Genomic DNA, 17,404 nt, shown 5'->3' with positions numbered 1-17,404 from the left:
GTATTTCCTATGAAAGAGGAGAATTTTGCCAATTGTAGCTCAGCAAAGGTTTTTAGTAGCAAGTTCTCTCCACTCATGACAAAATGTTTGTGTATCCCTCCTATAATGTGACTGAGGGGACTAGAACACTGCAGTAGTGCTGGCTGGATATTTGTGGCTTTGAGCTGAGAAGGGTAACCAAGTCATGTGGTCGTTCACTTTTTGTTCTCTCTCTGGCAGTGAGGGGGGATTGCTACCTGGGTGTGCACCCCTGTTATTGATGCTGCTTCAATCAACCACAAGCAGTTTCAAGAGAACATCTTGAAATCATTGTTCCTTGGGGATTTACAATTTGCAGCATCACACCTCTGATCCTGCTGCTTACAGAATATGATTATCAGCCATTAGGTCTGAATGTTTAAACATGGTCACTCCAAAGTGTTTCCTTTCTCATCTCTGATTTTTTTTTTTTGGTTCATCATTAAAGATCTCTCTCCAGTCTGTTTAGTTTTTGTGGACTTTTTCCATGTGTTGTTTCTGCAGTATTCATTGTTCCAGTATGAGTTCTGTCTACTTCTTAGTCTTGCTGACAGACCTGCTGAAAGATTTTTACAAAATTAATTTCTATACAAAATGCATTTTCTTCATTTTCCTGACGAAGATAAAAGGTCTGTGTTTTTTTCTAGTCATCAGTTAATCTGTGGATGTTTTATATTCTTTCTCCCCCTGACCCCCTGTTAGCCTTGTGTGCCTCAGAAAACCAAAAAAACCACATAAAAACATTTAAATTTTGCCATCACGTTACATATATGAGAACTGCTGAGAAATAGTATGTCATTGCACATTAGAGGCTCTGTGATATAGAAAATGTCAAATGATATTTTTACCTGGGCAGTTTAAATTTTTTTTTTTTTTTGGTTGGTTTTGTTCCAGCACACCATATGGTCATACTTAGTATACATTACACTATTGTGCAGGAGATGCACATGTTTTAAACCATGTAATTTATTAGTAAATAATAAATAAGATTTATTTAGTGTGTTATTTTAATCTAGATTTGGGGAATGGTAAGTATTACAACTTGTATTTTATCTTTTAGTTTCAGAATAGGGAATTGTCATAGTGCATGTACCCTGATGTGTTAATTGGTGAGAGATGTGGTTTAAGTAGGCAGCCAGGGCACTTCTTTGTCTTCTTTCCCCTGCAAATATTAGCTGCCATTGTGAACAAGAACATTGTTTTGGTAAAGGAGAAACATTTACTAGCATAATTTTATGCCAGTACTTGAGCATTGTAGATATTGCAGTCCAGCAAATACTCAGAGATTCCTTGAGCTGGAAATTGCTGTATGTGATGCTCCAAGGTTGTACCTTGTCTGTGAAGTGAACACAGGATGACGTAAATTGCTTGATGAGCATTTCGTTTTCTTCAGAGTTACTGGAGGACATGAAAATATTTTGTTATCTGCTTCTGGAAATAGTGCTGGACAGTTGTCATTTTCTCTGCAAATTGATGTTTTTCCATCTATTTAAATTGAGGCTATTAATTCTTGGGAAAGTCAGGTTGTTTATATTGTTAAAATTCTCAATTTATACTATGCAATGCTTAACATATCAATTGAAACAACTTTAATTTTCTCCATTAAATGTTCTTTTAGGGGGCTTTGGGGGACTGTGATTGCCATTTTAAAATGTGTATATTCAGGTTGGGCTGTGATATAGAATTAAATACAAAAATACTGTAATGTAAAGAATGATTACATTTTCCTTGCTGCAGAATGTATCTTGGTAGTCTATAATCATTATACAGTTATTTTGCTTGGAAGAAAGAAAATTTGTGTATGGTACAGAGAATCCTGAGGACATTCTGTTAGGCCTAAAAGGGTAAGATATCCTTTGTGGATTTGAGTCTTTTGTAGTCATAAAATGCCAGAATTATTTGCTTAATTATGTCCTAGGTGTTAAGAGTTTTATGCATTTGTTTGTGAGAAAGCTGTGTGAACAACAATTTTGATGGAGTACTATTTTTAGGTACCGCTACAAGAGTGAAAAGGCTTATTTAGAGCTTGTCACTGGTGGTATGTTTACTGTGTAAATTCAGTACTAATATTTGATATCTAAATTTTTACACTTGCTATGCTGTCTTGTTTTTATTAGCATACATGGATGTTAATTGGAGTTAATTGCCTTGGAGACCTATGCAGATTTCTGTAAATTGAATGATATCTCTGGGTCTTGCAAAAGCTTTTTTCATTTCTTAGATGATGTTTGTGTGCTGTGATTTTCTTTTGCTGTTAAACAGCTGTGACTTTGCCATTCTCATACTTTAGTCTTTCAACTACTCCAGCTGTGTCCTTAGACCTTTCCTTACCAGTAAGTTCAGTTCAGGAGGAGCTAATTGCTGCTTGTTTGGGGCCATCATCCGTCTTCTCTGACCTTTTTAAAGGTTCGGTGCTGCTGTCTGGCTCCCTCTCTGCTGGGCTGCTGTTCTTACCTTTGTTCCTTCCCTGCAGCTAAGACTTGCACAAGAGGAATTTTACTGCTTTGTGGCCTAGCAGGTCTATCTTGCTATGATCAGCTGCAAGAAGTGCTTACATACCTTTCTGGTGTTTTTTTTCCTTCTGCATTGTTTTCTTAGTGTACTGTGTATTATACCAGGATCTACAGTTCTAGGATAGCTTTTGCACTTAGCATATGAAGTCTTAAGTTAATTCACATAGTAATAAAATTTATGTTCTGTAATTAATTTTTTTGGCAAGCATCTGTTTCACAGTAATGAATTGGTTCCTGAAATGTCTGTTGACTGTCTAGAGAATTGTAGGAAAGTTGGCATTTAAAAACATTTCTCATGACTGAAAAAAGTGGGCAGCTTTGTCTTAACCCATCTTTTCTCAGAAAAAGTTCAAAAACTTCCAACTGAAATCTCTCTATCTAAATTTTAAAAACCAATACATTGTTTTTCTCTTATCTTTGAATTTAAAGGATAGACACTTTCCCATAATCTCAAAAACACCCTGAAATAAAAAAATCATATACTAAGGATAGAGATAGTAATTGTGTTAAAAAAAAAAAAAAATCCCAAACCCAAAATCTGCCAAAGAAAAGCCCAACTTGACATCATGTTATCTATTTTCACTATTGTCTGCAACACTTTACAGCAGTTGAAGACTGTGGCTCTGATTGTAGGTTCACTTTAGGTTGCTTGCAAGACTAAATTTGTAGCATTTAATGATCTAGGATTTTCATACCCTAGGGCAAGATTATAGTAAGTGGAGGTCAAGCTGAACAACCGCCAGACCTGATTTACACACGGATAAAAATGTTCTTGTCTAACAATTAGATTGAATGATATTACCTCTTCTTAACTTGTGCTGGAAATTGTTTCATATTGTTTCAAGACCAAGGCAGTCAGATGCCAAGCAAGCATCCTCTGCATGGAATATTAGTCTTGCCTTTCAAGTTTATGGAATCACAGAGGATCCAGGTATATGTATCACTGGCCCCTGGCATGTGTATTGTGGGGGATAGGAAACTTACTGCAAACAGAATGTGATTTTAATACATAAACTCTTCTTAATGTTATGTCCACGTGAAAGCAGCAGTCAGTGATGCTGAAATAGGGAGAAGAAGAAAAATCTTGGAAAGACATAACTTTTGGTTATTGACATTTGAGTCTTCCCAGACATACCTGCTAAGTGTGTTTCAGTAAGGCTTATACAGTTACATCTCCAGAGCAGTTGATTGATTAGTAACTGATGTTTTGACACTTGTGTAATAGATCATGACCAAAACAATGAGAGTTTTTTTTAGTATATGTTAGGTGAGCAATTAAACTGTACTGAAACATTAAAAGTGATTACATTTAGTTAATGTGGGCAGCCTAAAGGAAAGATGGCAAATACATTTCAGTCGGAGCATTGTGTTACTGTAACTAAACATTGTGCTGCTACTTTGTCAGGTGATACTAACTTCCAGTGGTATGCCTGTATAGGAATTCCATTTGGGTTGAAACAAGATATTATACTTGTAATCCTGATTAGTGGTACAACAGCATGAGAATTCTGTACTGCTGATTAATTGCCACAGCCGTTCTAACAGTAAGTGACTTTTTGAGTAAGAACACAAAGTTGGCAGTTTGCATTAGTAATGTAAAGAGATTACTGTAGTGTAATAGTAGAACAAGCTCATTGTTCATCCAGTGTTCTTTTGAAATTGGTGCCTGGGGCATTAAAATGATTTGAAAAAATTTGCTACTTGATGATACTGAAGCATACTAGTTTATTTTCTGTATAAAGGTATTTAAACATACATGAATCCTAATCCAGTTACCTAATTTTAAGTATCTTCCCTCTTCCCATAATGTATAGCTAACCCTGTGATGACAAACTGCATGTAATTAAGTTTTCTTTTGTAAGCAAATCGTGGTTTGAGGAGCTGTGAACTTGTTGTAAGTGGTAAATGATTTTGCAGAATCTTACCTGGTTAAAAAGTTTTTATTTGCCATTAGGTGTTAGGATTTGAGGTAACAATCCTGAGTGGTGATCACACATTTCTGGTAAAAGTAATTGGAGAACCAAATCTGTTAGACATGGGTAAGAGCAGAGCCTGTTGAGTTCAACACAGGAGTAATAAATAATTATGTAATTGATGGCTAGCTAATTAAGTCAAAGAAACACTGCTCTTGAGTAGGTATCTAGGAGAACTGAATAACTTAATATGAGGGATTCAACAAGATTGAAATTCTATTTCAGAAAATTAAATATGTGTTTAGAGAAAATGTATTGACTTATTTCAGCATTGCATCAGTGCACAACATAAAATGAAATAGAAAGATCAAAGCACTCTGAAAGAGGTATTGCCTATTTTAAATAATCCTTTTTCTGTCCACCTGTTCAAAATACTTGGAATTTTAATTTTCTGAGAAATGTCACAGAATGAGAATTGAAAACTCTGCATGTAACAGTATGTTGTGTTCTCAGTTGTTGAGTTCCCTGTTTCTGATTTGAGTGTGGGGAGGTGGGGGGGCAGGTATTTGGTACAAAACAGAGAAACCTATGCTAGGAGTAGGAATACAGTTAATTGCAAAACTACAGCAATTGTTGGGGAAGACATGGTGAGAGATACAGCACTTGCATTCTGGCCATTCTTGTTTTAATAATTAGAGGCAATTGCAAACTGATAAGGCAAATATCATCCACAAGAAGATGACACAGTTCAAATAATAAATTAAAAGCAGAAACTATGGTGAATAAGTATGCAGTTGTTGGACAACTATAGATTTATTAATTGTCCTCTGGTGACTTCCTCTGTGGCAGTTGACTTTACCATCCCTCTGTCAGAGGTTACCTCCCATGCCATGAAAGTCAGCAGGATGGGATTTGTCAGCTCTTCAGTCTTCTCTGTTTGCAAGTTCAGAATGTTAGCTTTAATTGTCACTGCAGATGAGTTGCCATTAATAGATCTGACTGTATTCCAGAGCATACAAAATGGTTTCTTTAGTTTTTTTGAGTTGGGTTGGTGGTTTCAGTTTTTTTCCGTTTGGTTGGTTTTTTTTCTTCTCCAGGTAATTATCAATCTAGTAAGGTTCCCCCTCCAGGCTCCTCCCCTCCCCAATAGCATCCTGCTAAGAGTCCTAGAAAAGGTTGGTCAGCAGTAACTGTGTCTGAATTTGCCCCACAAAATCCTGAGTATGAAACTGCTGTACTAGTTAAACTGTAGCTGATGTAAATTCAGTCAACACTGCAATGTAACCTTATTTTATCTTTTATACATACTTGCCAACTAACTTTTAGAAGGCGGAAATGGTTTTTGGTATGCCCTATAGTGAAGGAGCTGGTAAACTATGATGGCTAAAAAGTGCTGTTCTTTTTGTGTGTGACATCAGCTAAAAACAATCTGGATTTCTTTCCTTATGCCCAAGATGGCATTTTTGTCTCAGCTGGAAGGAAGAAAAAAGAAAGCAATATTTAGCATGCAAGCCTTGTTCCACGTGCTGGAGGTGAGGGGATTGGTACCTCCAGGTGCTGGAGAAATGCTGCAGGTTTCAGGCACCTCCAAGAGTGTGGGGCAGCTGGGAATTCAGCTCACCGGTGCTATAGGGTACACCCTGCTACAGATTGCCTCTCTTGGAGTGGGGGAAGGGGGAGAAATCATAGCACATGTAGCTTGTTTAAGAGACATCTGGCACTACTGCTCCTTTAAAAAAAAAAGAAAAAAAGAAAAAGAAAATACAGGAAAAAAGCTGAAATTAAGTACCTTATCTCAACAGCTTCTACTGTGTTGCTGAGCTGGTAAGTCTGATAGTTGTAGTTTTAATATTTTCATTGTATTGAACATGGATCAAATAAAAGATTTACTACAAGTTGTGATACTTGCATAATGTCATCAGTGAATCTTCAACATAATATAAATTTAGCTGTAGGGTGTAACTCTTTTGAAAGAGGAGGGAGCTACTAGCTTTATTTATATGGTGAATTTACTCAAAAGCAAACATGTAGGGGTACAGCTTTATGGATTTTTTTTTTTTTTTTTATTTTAAGATTAAATGAAGAAACCAAAAAGGTTTAACTTTGGTTAACTAGCTCTACTTGTATATTTTAAGTCTGTATAGAATGGATACTCCTGTGTAAAGGATAGTCCTGCACAGTAATAGAGGCACTTGTAATGGAAGATAACTTCAAAAGGACAAATTTCACTTCCCTTTTCTTCAGAATATTTTACACACATCAAGACTTGCTCAATATTTGTCAGCTTACTCAGTAAAATGAGATTGGTCTCTAAAAGAACCTGGGTTTGATACTCTTTTTCATGTTAGCTTTCACAAAACAGGCTTGGTTTGTTAGAGCACTCTCAGTTGGCTTAATTTTTGACCTGCCACAAGTAAGCAATTACAGAGTTGAAAAAATTGATTGATTTAAATAATGTCAATATTTTTGCAATGTTCTTCAGACATATGCAAGTGGCCAGGCTGCTTTCCTCTGGATGTTCAGTGAATGTCAGTAGTCAGCTCTAGGTCTCCATACGTGAGGTTTCAGTGCCAGTCATCTCTTCCACAGAATTATTTTAAGAGGACTCTGTTTTAGGATGAGTAAAGGAAAAGGAGAGTGTTGTGTTTAGACTTAGTGATGAAAAAATGTATTTTTCCCATTAATTAATTAATTAATTGGCTATGGAGATTCTTGATTGTGGATATATTCAGTTCTCTAAATTCTATGGGGGAAAGCCGTGCACATCACAACTACTGTTTTGTATAAAATTGGTATTCAGTACTGCAAATCTCTGAACAAACCAATTGGGCTTTTAGCCCAAATGTTATGAGGGAGAACAAGAACAAAATGTTGGGTATTAAAAATGTTTAAGTTATGACTGAGGATGTATGGAGCACAGATGTTCTGAGGTTGGCAGAGTTGCTGAAATAAGTTTTTAATGAAAGATAACAAGGTTTTTATCTTTCTTCTGTTTTAGAAGCAAAGCCAACTTTTGCATATATGTGTAGTTTGCTTGAATTTTATTTTGTAAAGATGATTATTTAGTTTGATCATTGAAAGAACCATAATCCACTTATGAAAGGCTTATGTTTTAGCTTCATACTGCTTGGTTTGGATGTGGCACAATATTTCTTCCTTTTTTTCTTAAATATTCCTTTTCCTTTTTGATGGCATAGATTTTCATTTGGGCCAGGGAAGGATGGACATGGATGGCAAGGTGATGGCAGTCTTTGGAGCTGCACTTCGATTTAGTTCCTAGTGCTGCTGTGAGACTGTGGGTGCAGCGGTGATGGATGGGGCGGGTGGGAGAGCGCCCGGCGCTGGGTGCAGAGCAGCCATGGCCCTGCAGATGGCCCATGGGAATTCTGGGCAGGGATGTTCTTGCTGTAGCCCAGGCCTGGTAGAAAAAAAGCTGGGCTGGTTGGGTAGAAGACAGCAGGATTATATTGAATGAAATATCCTTCCCCCATTTTTAAATTTTTTGTTGTTGTTGTTGTTGTTTTAAAATTAAAGGTCCAGGTAAGACTAACACCATTTGACTTGTGTCTGTATTCTTTTCTGTTTATTTCTGTGGTGAATGTAGTCTCTTTTAGTTACTGTCTGGAGCCAATTCAAACATTTTTGAATGGTGTGAAGCTTCAGCTAATAAACTGGTGAATCTGAGCTGACCAAACGTAGAACAGAGTTGGTCTCTTTTTGCCGTCTGATCTTGAAAGGACTGGGATCAACAGGCAGGGGAGTACAGGGGGCTCTGCAAAGAGCTATCCCAGGTGTGCTGTGACCTGGGCTGATACAAGCTGACTGGGAGATGTGCTTGAGAGATTTTACTTTCCACTCTTCAGTAGTTTTATTTTATAGGGTTTTCTCTTCAGCCATCTAATACTGACTTTATCTTAGAATAGCAGCTGAGGCTATTTCAGTATCTACTTGTATAGTCCCTCCTACAGAATTTGTAATCAAACACGGTTGTTCTTAAAAATGCCCAAAGTTTTGGACACAAACCCCTAGTGACCTGGACTTTTTAAAGAGGAAAATCTATATGGTAGGAGGGAAAGCAGTGGGGCTCCACTAAGCAAGGCAACTTGCAGGCTTGCATTGGTCAGTGGCAGAACAAAAAACAGAACTAGCTAGATGGGGAATGCCTTGTCAGTTGAAAAACCCTGCTTCCACCTTGTGTACTGGAGTAATTCATTGCTGTTGCCTGTACATCTGAACAATGCCAATTCTGCTCAAGGATTTCCTGTGGAGCAGCTTACCTGCTTGCTGTGGACCGTGCATATCTTCATCCCTAGCTTTTACAAGAGCAAAGATTTTGAGGGGATGTGCAAAGTACATTTTTGAAAAATCCGTATGGGAAGAGGCATATTGTTCTATTCTGTAGTTTAGTTCGGAAATTTATGGCATTTAGGCAGCTGGAGGTTGTGCTTGCCTTGTATCATAAATGAACCAGTACTCCTTTTTTGACTTAAGTAGGCATATGTGGCTTTTTTCCCCCACTTTTTTTCCCCCATTTATTTATTTTTTTCAGGTTTTGGTTGTTATCTGACTTGGCTTTTATTCTTCCTAAGAGCCTAATTTTCCACGCAGTCAGACTACAACATCTGGAAGCAATTTCTACTTTGGCAAGGAAAGATGTGACAAACACAATGAGGTGTAACTTCTACTTTTGTTATCTTACCTTTGCGTTTTTTAAGACATCCAAACCCAAACCTTTTAAGAGATATATGGGAATTTCAGGTGCATTTTAACAAAGTGGGGGAATATTGTTGGGCAGGATCATCAGAGAGTAACACAGGTATTTTCCTCTTTAATAAGCATAATAGTTGTATTTACTGTGCAGTTCAGTAATCTTTCAGATATTGTAATGCATGTATTGAGTGTTTTAAAGCCACATTTTACTGGACAGAGTGAATTACTAGTTGCCAGTCTAAAAACCTCATAGGACGCAAGCAGTAACAGTGTACTTATGTTTCAAAATAGCATTTAACTTCATTGACGATATGGATGTTATTAATGGTACTTTAATGAGCAATCCTATGACTGTGAAGCACTCACTGTAGCCAGCTCTTTTCCCTCTGTAATTGTTGTTCCACATATTTAATAAAACTAGCAAAAATCAAAAAGTACATTTAATGAGAGGAGGATTATTTGGTGGTGTAGTTGAGATTGGCAGACTTTTTAGGGTGGTACAGAGGTCCTTGTATATTATTCAATTTTCAAGTCTCTAAAATTATGGTGAAGTCTCAACTTTCACTTTGAGTTTTAGCCTGACCTCTTTCATATGCCATTTAAATTTGTTTCTTCTTTCATTCTTTCTTCTCCCCCTCAATAAAGCTTGTTTAAGATCAGTGTGTGCATTACCTCTGGGGGCCTGTGTTTCCATGTTCTTGGCAGTTTCCTGGCTGGTTCTCTCAGGTTCTGGGGGTCCTCAGATGCTCTCAGCTGGCTTCTGGCTGAGGGGTGGTGAGAGGTGAATGGTTCTGGAGCTACGTGTGCTGTCTGCTGTATAATGAAAATGGAAGAAATGCATGTGGAAAAGGAGTAGGGAGAATGCTTTGAGGACACAGCTGAGATAGGCAGGTGCCTGATGGACTCGGAGACAGAAGGTGCTGTCACAGGTGATGTTTGTCCCAGGCATGGTGCTTGTCTGCAGGGCTGCTCCTCCCTTGGCAGGTGTGTGAGTGGGAGCCGCTGGGTGACTGGGGCCTTGGTGCCTGCTCAGCCCCACAGAACTGCAGGCTTTTGGCAGTGGCTCCTCCCAAGAGAAGGGTAGGAATCCCGGCAGGAAGCATGCAGGGCCTGCAGTTTGCCACATTGGTATGTGAGGTCCTGTGTCACAGCAGAGCTCTGCTGCTGGTGGTGATGCTCTGACCCTGGCAAAGCTCCTCATTGGCTTTGTTGTGAAGGTAGAGTTCTGCTGCCCATGCTGCATCCAGTGACTTGCGTGGCTGCAGAAGGAGTTGATTCAGTTGGCTGATCCAATGGAGGACAAATCATGGGGGAAGGAAATGGTTTTGGTTTTATAATTTGCTTGCTGCTGGTTTGCCTGAGTGCCAGAATGAGCAGAAACTTTCCAGTGTGTTTAGACAGAGGAAAGGAAAACCTACTGCTTGCAGTAACAGCCCATGGTGTTGCAAAAGCATGTTCTGAGATGGCTCTTTCCCACTTATTCAGCAGACTTGTTGTATGAACTAAGGAGCAAATGTTATAAAAAATTAATAAAGAGCAGGCCAGGGGAAAAAAATTGTAGTGATGGCATAAAATCAACAACCATCATAACATGGCTTTTTAAAATTTCTTGAAAGATGGAGAGATGTATGGTCCCAAGTGGTGTGGAGGGGGTGTAACAGCTGGAAGTTTAGGGGAAAAAATGTGAAGAAAGAGCCTGAAAAGATAAGAGCTGTATGAATTCAGTAATTTAGGTTCTTTGTTGGCATGTTAACTGTTCAGTGGCTTTGGCACAGTGGCCTGGTGCTGTGTGTATTGACCATGTTTCTCTTGGTAAGAAAGGAAGAATGTGGATTGATGGTCTCTAGATCAGGTCTTTCTGTAAAGGAATTACAAGTCTCACTTGTTAAGCAAACAGCACAGAAATAACCACACAGATAAAGGTATTAATTGCATTATTGTTTTGTTTACTCTTGATTGCACTATCTTAATATGATCAAAACTGCTGTTATGGTTATAACTAATATTAAAGTACAGTTACATTACAGAATTACACTTGAAGTATGTTTTTGGTGTTTTACTCAAATTGCAGAATTGCTTTAAAGCTTGTTGGCAGCTGAAATATTAGGTTGTGTACTAATAGTAGAAATAACACACTCCTTGAGGTCTGTAGAGAATGTCATGCACTTGCTCAAAGTCTTGCTTACAAGTCCACTTACAGAAACAAAAGCAAAAGGAATATGAAGAAGCAGATTTGTCTGTGTTTTTGTTTTTGGTTTTTTTTTTTCCCTGAAAAACCAACCCTTTTTTATCAAATGAAAGGTTAGGCACATTCTGGTTTATCAGAAAAAGGGGTGAGAGGTGTTATGTAGTTGATATTGTCTTTCTCTTCTAAAATAGTTGAGGGAAAATACTGGACATATTTCTGATCCTTTATTTAAATTTTATCTGACTAGCATTTTAACTGTTGCTGCTGCATAATTGGTCCTGAGTCATCAGCATCTCTCATTCATGGATAGGTAAATAATTCAGAGATGAACTTCAGCCATACTCTTCAGCATCATAGTTTGAGAAGTTCTAATTTTCTGAATTAAGTGAGGTCCTTGATTTTACAGGTGATTAATTGAATTACAGGGAAAAAATCAATACATCTCTGAACAGCCTATTCTGTATTACCCAAATCTTTGTCCTGGCCACGTAGCCATTTTTTAAACTTTGCATTTACGCCTTCCTAGCAAAATAACTGATTTGTATTATAAAACTTATATGTTTTACTGATTTGTATTATAAAACTTCCAGGTGATAGATGCCAAGGATCCAACAGCAACCAAAATAAACAGCTTGTGTAGAGAGCGTTCCCCAGCCAAAGCCCATGTACCTGAAACCTCACAGTGAGCTTGATCAATAACACTGGAGTTCCTGCATTTACACAAGTGTAGAAAACACAGGTATTTGGGACTGGTTTTGTGATTCTGTATAGTGTGTGTGTGTATATACATATATAGTTAGGTATATTCTTAGAGCAAGCACTGCTCACTGAATTGCATTAATAGATCTGCATGTACTAGGAATTGTGGGAGGACAGGTAGCCCTCAGCAGCTGCTGATGACAGCGTATGTGTTACTGTGTGAATTGTGCTGGTGAATTCTGTCAGTTGGCCAGTGTATTTGAGTTAATCACAACCATACCTAAATATTCATGTAATAGGGATAAATAGCCTTTAAGGTTTAAATCTGTTTTGCAATGAATATGCTTTTGGAGTTTTGATAGTGTTTCATGCTTGCCTCTTGCTTTTAACAGTCAAATTCTTTTAAGTAGAAACCTCTCCTACATTTATAGTTGGAAGCATTATGTATCATTACTGTTGCTGGACTGCTCCTGTTGTTCCAGGATGGTTTTTAGTTCAGTAACGTTTTGTTAATAGAGTTTTAAATAGCAAGGTACAATAAAGGGGTACATTATTTCTGCTCTTATAATGTTTTTTGGAATTCTTCTGCTTGTTTTGAAAGCCAATTACTGAGACTAGTCATACTACAGTAGCTGTATGCATTTCTGTCTTTGTAAGAGTCATTGGAATCAAACATGTATGTGCCTTTGTTTCAAAAAGATGAAGAAATCCTCTGGTGTCTTAACAACCTAAATACAAATCTAAAGGAAATGTGCTACAATATTGCTGCAGTTTTAGCAATCTGTTATAAAGTTTATTGCAGAGAAATAACTAGGTCAACCTCTGGATGACCTGTCTTTTGGAGTTTCTTCAGTTAGCTTTAGGCTAGAGCTCCACCTTGTGATCCTTCAGCAGGATACATTTTCTTTTTATAGTTAATAATTTAATTATGATTTCACAAAGTCGAATGCCTTTTAAAGTTTTCACAGACTTGAGAGATTTCAGTATCTGCTTGGGAAAATTAAAGTTGGAATTCTGTGAACATGCCAAAAAAGAAACTTGAGCTAGTTTTAATGATACAGTTTAGTTTAGAGTTTACTTCCTAGAGTTCTTAAAACAATTTGTTTATTAGAACTCATTTAATAGATAATGCAAAATGCAGATGTTTGGAATGACATCTGCAAGAATTTCACTTCTTTCTTTTCAGATTTCACTGTGATGTATGAACTTGATATATTTAAAAAGCCTTGGTAGGAAAATCATTCATATAAGCATCCTTCCTTATTGACTTCCTGAACCACATGCTTTGAATGAGTCATCCAGTGTGGGCATGAGGAAGACATGGCTGGCAGTAGTCTTGAATTTCCAGAAGGTGTTTAATGAGATGAAGAATCTTGAGGAATGACCAATGTTGCTTTTCTCCCATACCAGAACAAGAGAACATGACATAAAGTTGGAAAATAATAAATTCAAGGCAAAGAATATGCCTTTTTGTAGTATGGAATTTGGCTGTGGGAGTTCTTGGATGGAAGACCCTCCATTGAGTATTGAGTTAAAAAACTATTTGGAAATACTAATGGAAAAAATAAGGTGTTGTGAAGTACAGGGACAACCTCTCTGGCCAGCAAAATCCATAGATTATTTCTGGATGCCAGGAAGGCATTCAGGGAAACTTTGCTATAAAGAAAATAGTGTTCTTCCTTGAGCAGCTTCTCTTGGCCACTGCCAGAGGGGGCTTACTGGAGTGGGTTGACCCTGCTGGCTGAGCATCAAAAGACCTTCATTCTGGATGTGTGTAAACCTTGTAAATGACAAATGCAAGGGGTTTTTTGTTCATTGCTGGAACTTAAGCTTGATGCCTGACATCCCTTACGCTCTTTGTACACCCTTGCCAGGTGTTCATCTCTAGCTTCTGTTTTCCAGAATACCAGTATATAGTTGCAGTTGTGAGGGCTAAGTTTGTTCTACCTTCCAGAAAAACAAAAAATATGTATCTCAGTAGTTAATGCTTCAACATCAGGCTGAAGAACTTTATGTTCTGTTCTAGGAGGTGATTCTGACAAATGCTGTGTTTATACTCTAATGTTTTGTACTTTGTACTAAGATGAACAGTTCTGACAAGAAGTTCAAGTTGGTGTAAATGGCAGACAGCTTTTATTACTGATTTATTTGGCTTGTTTGATGTAGAGAACAAATACTCTAATACTTTGCCCATTCTTTTTCATAGTTTTGGAGTTTTTTCTTTAATTTTTGTGATTATAAGAATTTATTGAGATTTTTGCAAAATTTCGTAGGATGGTATGTTTGGATTTCATATAAGGAGCCAATTTGCTTGTAAGGATCCTGATTGTCACTTTATTAGATGTCTTGCCTCTTAACATTGAAAAATGTAAACTAGAAAGAATCAAATACCAGCACATTGATAGACAGGTTGAACTTGAAACTGGGCAGTGTGGTTTTTGAAGTTTGCATCTCTGCTTTGCACTGGGACTGACTCACAAGCATGCCTCAAAAAGAACTTGCGTAAATGTTTATCTTTCTTCATTTTTTTTTCTGTTCCCCCCTCCCTGTACAGCTGAGCAGGTGCCAGCCTGATGACCAAGGCATTAAAGTGTGTCCTTTTTTCCAAGTTTTAAGTTGCTGATTGGAATCAAAGTAAATATTAAGAGATAAATAAATACAAAGTACATGAAACAATTCCAAAGTGTAGAACTTTCTGATATGTTAGCTTCTGAGCATGGCATTTCAAAGATGGCCTGGATGATGTAATAGCATCTTGCCACCAAAGAAGGGAATTTAACCCTTCCCTCCCCTGCTGGTGGCTATGCAATCTTGTGTTTCCGGTGCCTTGCCTCTGGATATCTGCTATTGAACCAGTTTAACTTGAGAATCTTGGGGGAAAATACTTGAATTGTATTTTGCCCATTTTAGTGGGGACTTCAGTTTGGTGATACTGAATTGGCAGAGCCTATGATGGTGAGTGGCTGGGCAGGGGTTGCTACAGGGAGTGTGAATGGAGTGCATTGGTCATGTGCCCATGTGGTGCCTTTGGAGAAGGGAGGAATGCAGTGGCAGAGGGTGCTGCCATTCTGCAGCATGGTTTTTCTTGAAGCTTTTTATCTTCTGCTATGTTTTGGACGGAACATGCTTTTGTAGTTGTAGACTGTCTTGAGATTGAACCTCCTTGCCTTTGCCACTATTTATTTCCACTGTGGTTCTCTACTTTAATGTAATTATGTGAAATGTGAAGAAAGAGGACGTAATAAGTTCAGAGTTCATGGTTTCTTTCATCTCTCTAAATCTTGGAAGCTACAGTGGCCCCTAGCATTCGGAATAAGCACTTGCAGGAGAAAACCTGTCCAGTGTCTCTCCCACATGCTCAGTTGAAATGCAGTCTGGAGCAGAGCTACCAGACTTTGAGCAACGTGTGCTTAGCATGCCAAAATTTAATCTTTCCCTCAAATACCTAATCACTCCAGAAAGCTGTAGAGTCAGCAGACTGACTCTGAAAGTTTTTCTCCTTGGTATTCTGTCTTTAAAATACCTGAACATCATACTTTCTTAATTTCACTGTGTAAAAGTTAATCTGGGGAGCCAAGTGAATAGAAAACCTAGTGGATGGCTACAACTTGGTTTTGAAGTGCCCAGGGAGAATTTTTCCCCCTTGATAATAAGAAAAATAAGAGAAAAACTTAAATTTATTATAATGAACAGTATTGTCATGAAGTTTAAAACAAGTATTTCACAATCTTTAGTTTTCTTGCTAAAGCAATTGTGTTTCCAATGTTTTCCTTTATGCTATGTGTATAATATTGTCTTCCTTGGTACTCCTAAGAGTCTTGACAAATGCTTCAGTTGTTAAACCTGTTGTAAGTCTGGTTTATCAGCTCTGGAAGACATGGAATTGTGAAGCAGCTGGTTATAAGAACTTGTTGGAAGAGATTTTATTTATTGAAAATTACATGGAAGTTGGCAAGTTGGAGATGCAAAGCTGTTATATATAACATCTTGAAGTATACACATACTGTGCTTCAAGTTCAACATCAAGTCTGGTTTTGGGTTGGTCAGCTAGAACTAGGATTACCCTAGTGTTGTTAGTTCTGGGCTCTGCTACTTAGAGGTGTTAATGAAAACCATTCCAGTTTGCTCATCCTATTCAGAAAAGTGTGTGTGTGGGGGGTGTTTGGTGGTTGGGTTTTTTTGTTGTTTTTTTTGTTTTGTTTTTGGGTGTGTGGTGGGGTTTTTTTTGTTACATTTTGTTTGGTTGGGTTTTTTTACAGTGTTTCTTCATTATTTTACTGCAATGCTTTTACCATTTGTGGAGTCACTTCGTATGTGGTAGGATTATGGGAGGACTCAAAATCTTTAAAACAGGAAAAAGTTTGGCTGGAAACAGAGGATAGTGTGATCTACATTTTCTGTGTTTCCAACTCTTTATCCTTCCATATGTGGTATAATTTTCACTGTATTTTTTGATTTATTTCATTCTAGAAGTTGTCTGCTACAAAGGAAGAAAGAAAAGTAAGCTTGCACTTCAGACTGCTTTTTGAATATCTTTCTAATACAGTGGTGTTCCAGAAGATGATAAAGAAATGATAGCAGCTCCAGAAATACCAACTGATTTTACTCTCCTTCAGTAAGTGTTTTAAAAATTTGTTGTTCTGTTTGTAAATGTACTGTGTCTTTTTTGTGTTATGGTTTACTTTCCCTTAGAAACAAGGAAACATAATAAAGGATGGTGTTCTATTTTTTTTCTATTGAGATGATGGTTAAAAGCATTTTAAAATTTTGTAATGAGTATTAATTCAGCAATAACTTAAATAAATTTTTAAAATATTTTTTAAAATCTGATTTTAAATCATGTAGTTGAAATATTTGCCCTTAACTGGAGCGAGTCACTTTATATTTAAAATATGTAATGCCAAATGCTTTAGTTAAAGCCAAATTAATGGCTTCTCTCAGGCATCAGTTCCTTGGTGTTTTTGACATAATTTTACTAAGCTTTTTGTCTTCCCACAATTTTTATGAAACTGACATTTGAGTTTCCAAGATTTAGAATTAGGTTCAGATTGCACTTTCAGATAGAGAAGTAAAGTGATTATTTTAAGCAGACCAAAAGAATCCACTTCATCTCCTTTTATTGTCAAGGGTTAGTATGAACACATTTCTCTAGACTGTTGAAATGGATCAACCTGGTTATGAAGCCTAAAAAGACACAAAGGTGCAGTTTTGTATCAATGAGTTTATTTGTGTGCGTGTTTTTTCTTTTCAGTGAGAAATAAAGATTGGAAATAAATTGGAAGATGGTTTAATATGAAGTAGCATTTTTACAGCTGTTTATAATAGTTTTATACTCTGTTGGTACAGTTTATTGCTTAGTGAAG

General features: G+C 37.3%; 1 protein-coding gene across 5 annotated transcripts in view; it reads left to right on the top strand.

The window, feature by feature from the left end:
• STAG2 (stromal antigen 2) overlaps positions 1 to 17,404 on the top strand; it is a 74,528-nt gene that overhangs the window by 19,661 nt on the left and 37,463 nt on the right. For all 5 annotated transcript variants that reach the window (XM_053990622.1, XM_053990621.1, XM_053990618.1 and 2 more), the window contains exon 2: positions 16,512 to 16,656. In XM_053990622.1, the coding sequence (XP_053846597.1) occupies positions 16,613 to 16,656 (44 nt within the window). In that variant the 5' untranslated portion in view covers positions 16,512 to 16,612. The remainder of the gene's footprint in view (positions 1 to 16,511; positions 16,657 to 17,404) is intronic.

The sequence above is a fragment of the Vidua macroura genome, chromosome 14 (assembly GCF_024509145.1).
Source record: "Vidua macroura isolate BioBank_ID:100142 chromosome 14, ASM2450914v1, whole genome shotgun sequence".
Classification (NCBI taxonomy): domain Eukaryota; kingdom Metazoa; phylum Chordata; class Aves; order Passeriformes; family Viduidae; genus Vidua; species Vidua macroura.
Note: the sequence above shows the minus strand (reverse complement) of the source record. Positions and strands in the feature narration are given on the sequence as shown.